Source organism: Centroberyx affinis, unplaced genomic scaffold (assembly GCF_046629955.1).
Source record: "Centroberyx affinis isolate AG114_WGS23_722 - 3 ecotype Tasmania unplaced genomic scaffold, CSIRO-AGI_Caff_v1 ptg002989l_1, whole genome shotgun sequence".
Lineage (NCBI taxonomy): Eukaryota > Metazoa > Chordata > Actinopteri > Beryciformes > Berycidae > Centroberyx > Centroberyx affinis.
Window position 1 is genome coordinate 219,061 of NW_027281095.1, and position 10,569 is coordinate 229,629.

The following is a 10,569-nucleotide window of genomic DNA, read 5'->3' on the forward strand; positions in this document are numbered from 1 at the left end:
TGATGGAGGTCTAGAAGCATCTGGAGCTGCAGCTTTACTAGCTTAGATGGTCTGGTGTTGTCTGGCTCCTGGTTGGTGGTTTGTCGTCAGTCTCATCAGGTCCTCCAGCTCTCTGAGGAGGCTTGATGGAGCACCGACTCATTAGCAGTCGTGTGGATTTAGTCTCGTTAAGGAACCCTAATGGATAGATTCATCTCATTACATTTGACACTTCATTAGATACACATAGGACGAATGCATATGCGCCTGCAGAAGCCCGGACTCCCACACATACACACACACACACACATATGCATACCACATGATATACTCTAGTTTTCACGTACTGATCAATTAGGCAGTACAATTCCCCAGACGCTAATCTTCTGAGAAACTGTATATGTGCATCTAATCTGTTGCACTCGACATAAGTATAACAAACATCAGAATGACTGTTTCAAAGACCTAATAGATGTTGATTGCATAGACTAATACAGACTGCAGGTATTAAGGACTAGACTAAGGAACTATTTTGAGTGAACTCTAAATAGCTATATACTGTATTCATGATAAGTAATACACTATGATTGTACTATAATACTATTGTCCTATAATAACTATAGTACTAGAAATTAAACATTAGTTGATGAATTTCCCACCCCCACAGCAAGTATTGTCAGTATAAGTAAAACAATATTTTTAATTACTGTTGTTGCCATTGCTACTAATGAGCCCAACTATATAACAGCTGGAAAGTAATTAATGAAGTTACCGTGCACACTCAGCTTAATAAGAGAAAGCTTTGCTCTGTTGGTGCGCGGTGACTCGTTAGGTGTGAATGAAGGAAGAATGCAGAGTGTGCTGAGTGCCGTGCCTCTGCCTTAGGCCTGGTTAAATGGAAGTACTGAATACTCCAGCACATTACCGGCTTTTCATTAGCAAACACTTTTTGGTTTATTTATACAGGTTCTCTGTAAAGTTAGATAATACACGTTCCATTATTCGCCCTTGCGCTTCTTCTCACCAATGTGTCTTTTCAAACAGTCCATAACAAACAGTGCCTGGGGGCCCTGTACAAATGGCTTGAATTCTCCTTATTCCATTGATATCACCATCACACAGCAGTCCAAGATGGCCTGCCCTCTGTGGTTCTGTTGTATTTAAGCTACAGCAAGTGTACAGAATGAGCAGTTAAAAAGCTGCTGGTCTGCTACAGGAGGATGATTTCCCCCATTGACTGGATCAATAGCAGTTACATATGATGTGCTCTTGGGGAGCAGGACAAATCAACAGCTGTCTACTTGCACTAGAAGCATCTAGTCACAGTAATTTGCACACTGTGGGACTGCAACTAAATTCTGCTTGAGGCAGAAACTTTCGACTTGAGAACCGTCTTTGTTGGAATTGAATGAGTTTCAAGCACCCTTTGTAACGAGCCTGTTTTGATGACAATATTAAACTGGAGCAGATTGAAAATGCTACCAGTACATTCAAAGCCTGGCTGAATGTTTTGAGCTCAGGTTCATTGCCGCTACTTTAACTTTATAGGTGAGCCATTTTGTATTTTAAAAAAATGACTCGCACAAAATAAAAAAAGTGAAGTTTATATGCAAGTTCAGTCAGGAAGACTACCTAAATCCACCCACCTCTCTCTAGTTTAATTCCTGCTTTCTCCTTACCCAATCAGAGTTGGTGAACACTTTCCCTCTTTTTCCAGAGAACCAATTAGGGTTAGCCGTCACTTTCCCTCTCTTTTTCAGAGAGCCAATTGTCTAAGTGACCGGGAGTATATAAATGTCACCTACCATGCTATTGTGCTACTCACAGAAGTATGCTTAATGCAGCTGTCATTCCAGTCGCTGTGCTCACCTTTGCCCCTCCTCCACCACCAACATCGAGGCTCCAGAGAAACTCCCCAGGGGGGCGGGGCTTCCTAATTCCTACATCCATCCCCGGATGTGCTCCTAACTTCATGAGTTTCACCATGGAGCTTACGCCAAAGTTGCCATCATTTTTTGCTTCTGGTATCTCCTGATTGAATTATGGTACTAATGATATTATTTAAAGGAATACACTGAATTTTTGACAGATTGGTTCATTGGTTAACTTACCTGTTAAATGACAATAACATAGACACCACAATCATCCATGTGTCCCTGGTAGATTGTTCCCTCTGGTGCTCCATGATAACACTTTAGCATACTCTATGTTGAGTAGGTGACTAGCATTATCGCAAAAGTGAGAAAATGAGAACTTGTAGCAGCTCTAAAGCTAAATGGTAAGTCATGTGAAATGATGTGTGGCAGTTTTGGGTAGATTGGTAGAATTTACACTAAATACAATACAAAACTAACATTTCTCTTCCCATGAGACTTGAAGTGTGACTTGTGTTGTTTACATAGGAAGTGAATTTAGTGGGTGATGGCAGAGTGTGAACAGCTAATATATGAATACGTGGCTGCTCACCTGAAATGGTTACCGAAATAAACACAGTGTAATGCTAAAATGTTAACATGGAGCGCTGGAGCTCGTGATCTACTGGGGACACATGGGTGTTTATTTCTCATCACTTAGTGTGTATATTGAACAACAGGCTAATCCCAAAAACCTTAACCTAAGTCCTTGGTTGATAAATTGGTACCACTTTTTACAGACTGGATCCTCTATACTAAGGAGATATTGAATGGTAAACTTGAATTTTCCCCCCCAAAATGAATGAATAAATAGCATTTTAAGACTCTTTGAATGCTTTTTTTTGTCAAAATGGTCCCACAAAGTGCACCACTTGTGTTATGGAGCAGTAAGAAACCACTGAATTCAGTAGACAAATGTTTTTTTTACCTTAAGGCAGTTCAGTTTGTATCAGTGTACAGTCACTCCTGTCCCCTTCAACCAGAAATGTGAGTGAAGAATTTGTCTTCCCCCCAAATATGTGATCCCATACTGATATACAGCCTCACTGATAATCCATGGGGAAAATGGAGAAAGTGACTGTGGGAGCACACAACACGGGGGAGGGATAGGGATAGGAGAATAGCTGTATAGGATATTGGTATATATATATTTTCTGCTTCAGGTCAGTTATCATTGCAATAAAATAAAGCTCATTAAATGTGTATGGTTGTGAAAGCTCAAGGAAACATTTTACAGTTTGATTCCACAAACGCAGTCACCGGATCAGCCTCAGGTTGAACATCTTGACGACATCAGGGATTAGAGTGCGTGGTTTCTAGATTTATGAGAGAGTTCTTCAGATACATAAGCTCACATGGCCACTGATATGTAACACAATGGCACCCAGGGGAGCCGTTACTTTCCATACTGTGTGAGTTGGTTTTGTCTAATCGAGTCAGAAAAGCCCGATGAAATCTTTGTGGGCCTCCATCTCAAAAGTTTGAATGGTGTTCATATCAACACCAAACAAGAATAGCTCCCAAGATATTTTTTTGACCTACTTTTATTTTATTGCGAAGCTTTGAATCTGTATTCTGTTGAAAAACAAAGATGCTAGTAAAGCCTGTGCCTCCAGCTACAAATATTTATTCATCACCTTTCGCCCATATCACATATTTATTTTTGACTTGCATTTTAAAGCCTACATAGAATATCTGCATAATATATTTAAGGCCATGTTATGCAGAGTATGAAAATCCATACTGTGTATAATAAAAGATCAAAATAGGCTTATTCGGGTTTATAACACAGTTTTTCTTTCTCACAATCCAATCTCATGTACATTAATCTTTGATTGCTCTTGTGAGGATGGTTGAACCGATCTGTTTGATATGTTGGGAGGAAAAGACAAGATTTTTAGTTTTGGTATGTTCATAATTTTAACATGTATGGCTTTACAACATTCCAACAGACCAACTCACTGTAATTCTAACTAATTTAATAAGTAGCTAATTAAATCGTAGCCCTGTGGACTGTTCAGTCTGGCTGGCTAATTCAGTAAATATTCAAGCTAAGCAGCGGGGCGGCGAGGAGAGTAGGCGGACCATCCTTCAGCTGGAAGGCCGAGGATCAAGCATCTGCTCTGATGAAGTGTCCTTGAGCAAGATGTTGAATCCCTACTATCCTCCAGGGGATCGATAGAGTATCACAAAAACAAAATATGTCTGTTAGCCTGTTGCCTGGCACACTCTCAGATCCTGATCTCTGTCTTGCTGTTGCTTGGCCAAAATAAAAGCAGTGAAACAATGTAAACTTCTGCTGTATCGTTTCTATACACAATGAAAGTCATACACCACTCATATATTTCTAAACACATTTTGGAGATTTTAGACCCTGTCATCGCTGGAGACATGGCATCCAATTATGCAAGTCAAATCATTAAAATCTCCATGTCCAATCTCAATGTCCGGTGTTTTCTTGTTTGTGAAAGGCAGAAGTAACATCATTTCTATTTTTCAAATCACTCTGGAGAGAAAAAAACAAATGGATTATTTTGCATGCGGTGGTTGCAAAATTGCTAACTGAATGTTGAGGGTGTGTCAGGCTGTCAAGAGAGTCTCCAGTTTTTTTGTTTATATTTTGCAAAGTGACAGATGTGCTTTAATTGCAAAGGCTATTGAAGTGATTCAGTCTTCTGTGTCTTTATCTGTTGTCAGGATTTCTGTTTGAGGTTGTTAAGGCCGTTTATCAGCTCTAATTATTCTGTGGGACTGTGTGGTCCTGATGAAAAAAGGAAGGAAAACACTGTTTGCAACTCCCAAAATTAGTTAAATTTAAAAAAATGGTGACATTACATTTCAGTCAGTCATAGGCATTGGATAGTTTCCAGGTATATTCAACACACCTATACAAAGACATGTGATGTCCCATAGTACTTCCATATAAAATGTGTGTAATATTTATGCATGTGTAACACCTCTCCCACCTAGTGTGTGGTCTTTTTTTCTCTGGCCTCCTTTTAACACTCATTTAATCATGTAGTAGTCCAACTGAGAAGCTCATTTAAGAGAGACCCGGTCAAGAAAGCAGTATGATGACAAACATCAACATAAAGTTGCAGACAAACAGAATATCTGAATACTGTGCAAACAATGCACCTAAACAGAAGTATAATTAAATGTTATCAAGTTGTCAAAACATAGTAAACAGGTCTTGATTGGCTTGTCTCAGTAAACACTTACTAAAATCCTTCAGATCAGGCAGGTTTGCTTCACTTGAACTGGAAAGCCTCCACTCAGCAGGCTTCATTTGAATTAGAGGAGCTGAATTGTCTGGCAGTCATGGTCCAGTATTGTGACGGTTCTGCCTACGATTCATTCAGTAAATACTCTTTTAACTAAACACTCATTTGTAAAACATCATGAAGAACATTGTTCTTATCCTGAGCCATAGTATATTTGATACAAAACCCATGGAAACTGAATAATATGGGCCCTGTAATCTCTTTGTAATTGATTCTATATGCCGCTGTTGTGTTGTTGCTCCAGAGTGCAGGTTTATTTTCATCATATCATAGCAGGTACAGTAATGTGGGTCACCTTGATTTCTGTTTTCCTGAAATCCATTTCAGGGTTTATTTTAACCTGCTTTGAGTACCAAGACAAAGCATCCATTGATAACTGAATTGTTCTGATATACTAATAATAATGACCTTTATATAGCACTTTTTGAAACACAGTAACAAAGTACTTTACAGTCAAATTAAAAGAAAGTCCAAAGAAGATAATAACTACTCAAATCGAAAAAGTAAAATGACAACAATAAGATGGAATGATAAAAGGCAAAAACACAATAAAAGCAACATAAAATAGGCAAAAACAGCATAAAAAAAACACACAACAAGGCAAAACACAGCAAAAAAAAAGAGTAAGCAAGGATCCTAAACAGACTTAAAAACAGGAAAATAAAATGGTGACATACATATGGTAAAGCCCACCCATGTGACACTCCCAGCAGGGCAAAAATAAATCCTATGAATTATTTGCAAATGCTTTTTGACCCAGATCTGGTATTTGTACAGCCATGTTGGCAGGCGTGAGCTGCTTCAAAGTATCAAAATGAATGGCCTGCTTTTGGCCTGTCATACGTAAGGCATTTTTTGTAATCCAAGACGATGTATGGCTGTCAGTGTGTCACAGAGATGTGTGAGTGTGTGTTGTGAATGTCCTGGTGGCGGAGTGGAGAGACTCCGTCAGACCGGTAGAGATCTACAGCTGGATGTCAGTGTCTCTGTGACAAGAGAGGCCACATAGTGACACACGGGGTTAGGAGGGACGGTGATGGATGGGAGATACAGGATGACAGACTGGAGTTACACAGATAAACACATTTGCACACGTGGAGTTCTGCGGTTTCTAGATTTATGACAGAGTGCTTCAAATACACAGACTTGACCACTGATATGTAACACAATGTCACCAAGGGGAGCTGTTACTTTCCCTACTGTAGGAGTTGGTTTGCTCTAAAGTAAGATAAAATCTGATAAAAAATCTTTGCGGGTCGGCATCTCAAAAGTTTGGTGTTGAGATGAACAACATTCAAACAAGAATACCTCCCAAAAGTTTTTTTTTTTTTTAGCTTTTTATTACAAAGCTTTGAATTTGTGTATTTTTTGCTATCACTAACATGCGCCTGTGCCTCCAGCTACACATATTTATTCATCACATTTCACCCATATCACTTATTCTAGACTTCATCCAAGTGCATTTTAAAGCCTACATAGAGTATACAATACATAAACCCTAATACATCTCTCTCTTTCTCTCTCCCTCTCTCTCTCCCTCTGTCTGGAAAGCTAAAACAGAAACTAAAACTCAGCCACTGGATTTGACAGGAGTAATGATCAAAGGGGCAGAGTTTTTGCCACCATCATTAGCGCAGGGGCTGAAGAATGGAAAGAGCTTCTCGGTGAAGGTACAGCCAGTGAAGGAGTACATGTGTGCCCTTGCCTCCACATCGTAAAAGGAAACTTGACCCTCTTCGTAATCAACAAACACCCCAACCTTTTGGGGCTTCTCCCTCAGGTGGAGGATGACGCCCGGGCCTGCATTGGCTGTGTACTCGTTTCCCTTCCTCAGCCATACAGTCCAGTATCCATTCTTTGGACTCAATCTTATGTCCCCCTTCCTATTGATGGACTCACTTGCTACCCCTAAATCCCACTGAGGCTTGTCTTTAACCTGCACCTCATAATAAAATTTCCCAGAGGAGAAACCCTCTTTTGCCAAGACATTACTGACGTGATCAAACCTCTCTGGTTGGTTCGGGAGATTCCTCATTCTGTCTCCGGACTTGACTTGCTTCCTGTCATCCGACACAGTGAGGAAGGGGTGCGCCGTGTCCGGATCCAGAGTGATGTCCACAGCGTGCTTCTGCATTTTCTTCAAGTCAGGATCGCACAACATCCTTATTTCTCTCACGACTGTCATCTCCAGTTGAGCCACGGCTCTCTGCACCGTACACTGGTCACTTTCTACACTGATGTCAGACCAGTCCTTAGTCTGTGGAGGAAAGATTTTAAGAGATAGGACGCTCTCTAGGAATTTGAAGCAGTCCTTGTTGAGTGAGACCTGCTTAAGCTTCTTGTTTTCCTGCGTTAGTTGCATCATTTCTCCCTCCAGTTCTTTAATGAAGCCTTCTGCCTGTGCTTCCATTTCTTTCTGCTTCATCCCAATTACCTCAGTGAGCTCAGCCTGGCTCTTCTTAATGTAGTGCACCAAAGTATTCATTACCTGCATGCTGTATGACATCACTTTATCTGCATCATCTTTGCCTGTCTTTACCGAGTGTCGAATCTCATGAATTTTCTGCTGCCTCTCCTGGATCTTCCGCTGCGTCTCTGCCTCAGATATTCCCAGCTGGGCCTTCCTTGCTTCAAACTCCTGCTCTAGAGTCACTGTTTTATGGCTTTTATGGTTTGTCTCAGTGCAGGACTCACACAGAAATATTTCGTCCACCATGCAGAACAGCTCCAGAGGTTTGTCATGCTCCACACATAGCCTGCTCTCTGGGTTCTCCACAGGGTCGATCAGCTTGTGTTTCTTTAAGGCTTTCTTTATCTGATGAGGCTCCAGATGTGTGGTGCAGAAAGACATCAGACACACCAGGCAGGACTTCAGGGCAGTGGCCTTTGCCCCGGTGCAGACATCACATGGCACATCTCCACTTCCTGATTTGGCAGCTTGCTGTTCGGGGCTGCCGGCAGATTTCTCTTGAACTTGAACTTTCTTGAACTTTGCAGCCATCTCGGCAATGAAAATGTTGACCTTAAGTGTCGGTCTTGTGTAGAATTGCTCTTTACACACTGGGCATTGGCATACATTATTGGTGTTCCAGTAATCCGTGATACATTGGATACAGAAGTTGTGTCCACAAGGAATAGCAACAGGTTTAGTGTACACATCCAGGCAGATTGAACAAAGGAATTGGTCCTCAGTCAGTAGACTACTAGCACAAGCCATGTCTAGATAAAAATCAGAAGTGAAATGATGAAATAGTTAGTTTTGGTCAACATACAGTAAATCCTGATTTACAGCTGTACGAACAGTTGTAAGTAACTTGCATAAAAGATAGAATTCCAGCAAGAACTGCACACAGAACAAAATGCAACTTTACCTGGTGTTTGTAGGTTTTCTTTCTTTCTTTCTTTCTTTCTTTCTTTCTTTCTTTCTGCTTTTCTATGTGTAAAAGAAAGTAACACGTTTAGAGTTACTCAGCATTGCGTTTTACTTTCTCTTTCAGCACAGTGACATCAGAGTGCCGGCCCCCTCCCATTTCCTCCAAAGTCCAAAGTTAACCCATTAATGGCACAATTCACTGTTGACCCACATTTACATTTTTTTATTTTTTTATTCTGTTACAGCTAGTAAGATGTACAAGGCGTTCCCCATCTTGACTACAAAGGCCTGCATACAGGCACATGCACAGTGAATTTATTTACTGCGAGTGCATCTTTGAAGCTATTCTTTTCACTCAACTGCTTGCTTGTTGATGTATCAAATTGCTATGGTCTTGGAAATCCCTTCCATGTATGTACAGTTGAATTGATGGTATGTGTGTGTGTGTGTGTGTGTGTGTGTGTGTGTGTGTCTTTCATAAATTCTAAATGAGTTTGCGCACACGCTTGTGTGTGTGCATTTGCATTACATGAGAAAGCTTAGTGATGGAATCTGCATAATAAACTGTAAAGACACTCTTCCCGCGCTCTCCCTCTGAGAGAACAAGGCTTCAGTCAGAACACAATAGCTTTCCTGCATCCCTTGAAGGGCTTTGTCGGCGCTGAAAGACTCTGTGTTTGTGTGTGTTTCTGTGTGTCTTTATCTACGATCATGTACGCTTGAATGTGTTTCTGACATACTGCGTGTGGGTTCATCCAAGCGTTTTCTGCAGGGGTGTAGGTGTGAAAATCGTGAGCATATAAAGATGTGTTGATGGTTGATAAAATGAAAAAAAGGATATGAGTGATGCCTTGTACTGACCTGTTCACCCAAGTTAATCTGTCTCCATGGACTTGGGAATGTGTACTCAGTTATGTTGAATACGTATGTAAAATATGTGTGCAAGTGGGTGTTTGTATGAGTTGCACACTACAGTATTTCAATGCTGCATTATTTCTATATAAATGTATCTATTTGCTGTAGCCGGTCTCACCAGCCATTCACCTTGAAGAATGATCTCAGGTTTAAAGATATTGAGATATAATGGAACGAAATGAAAGAGACTTTGAAAATCCAATCATAACGCAACCTAAGAAATATATGTGCTCAAAATGGTGAAATATGTATATATACATGTGCTCCTGGGTGGGGTTCCTATCTGATGGTGACAGGCCAGCTCTGATCAGTATACTCTCTTGGGCCACGTCTTATTCAAGCCTTACCTCAACGCCCTGGCAGTTATAAAACATTCAAACGACATTTGGATCAGATGGGGATTCCCTTTGATCCGGGTCTTTGTGGAGCTCCAGGACCCCGGCCTTTCTTCTCCTCCACAGGCTCCACTGATGGGTTCATCGAAGGATGAGAGGGAGTCAGGGCTTTTCCCCTCCCATTTTTTTTTTCTCCTCAATCCTTCCATCTCTCAACCGGCACTTTCTTCTTCCCTTCATCCCTGTTCTCTGACCCATTGGGCTCTCACTTGTAGCTGCTCTTCACTTCTCCTCACCCTGAATACATGAATATGGGATTAGAGGAGCTCAAAGTGCTAGAGGACACAGACCTCCCTCTATCTGAATCAAATACCTCCTGCTCGCTGTCTACTCTATTTTAAACTGAGTAGACGAACTGTAACACAGGTGGTGGACTGTAGGCCAAACTACAGGATTAGACATTAATTATTTATAAATGTAGACCTTAACACCTATGGCCTTAAATCAACATTATTTTTAATAAAGTAATAATCTGCAACATTTTCATATAAGTAAATGTCCGTTTGCAAAACAGACACAATAGTGTTTCAACCTGTTCCCAGATCATGAAAGCTTTTACATTTGCTGTTCTAAACACTGGTGTCAGGTTTGGTCTTTCTTGGGAAAAATCCTCTGGTGCACTGGAAATTATGTGTTTTACGTTCAGACTGCAGCAACAGCGGTTTGTTAAGAATAACTAGAAGAAGTACTCGCAAAAGATGTCACAGTAT

The 10,569-nt window shown here is 40.7% G+C and overlaps 1 protein-coding gene across 1 annotated transcript; it reads right to left on the reverse strand.

The window, feature by feature from the left end:
* Positions 1-4,680: 4,680 nt before the first annotated feature.
* LOC139658988 (E3 ubiquitin-protein ligase TRIM21-like) lies at positions 4,681-8,668 on the reverse strand. Its single transcript, XM_071537191.1, has 2 exons — positions 8,548-8,668; positions 4,681-8,395 (listed from the first exon to the last, which is right to left on the reverse strand). The coding sequence occupies exon 2, from the start codon at positions 8,391-8,393 to the stop codon at positions 6,747-6,749; it is 1,647 nt and encodes a 548-aa protein (XP_071393292.1). The 5' UTR covers positions 8,394-8,395; positions 8,548-8,668; the 3' UTR covers positions 4,681-6,746.
* Positions 8,669-10,569: the final 1,901 nt, after the last annotated feature.

What these genes read in the sequence shown, in the direction of transcription:
- LOC139658988 (XM_071537191.1), bottom strand. Translation starts at nt 8,393, where the DNA reads ATGGCTTGTGCTAGTAGTCTACTGACTGAGGACCAATTCCTTTGTTCA.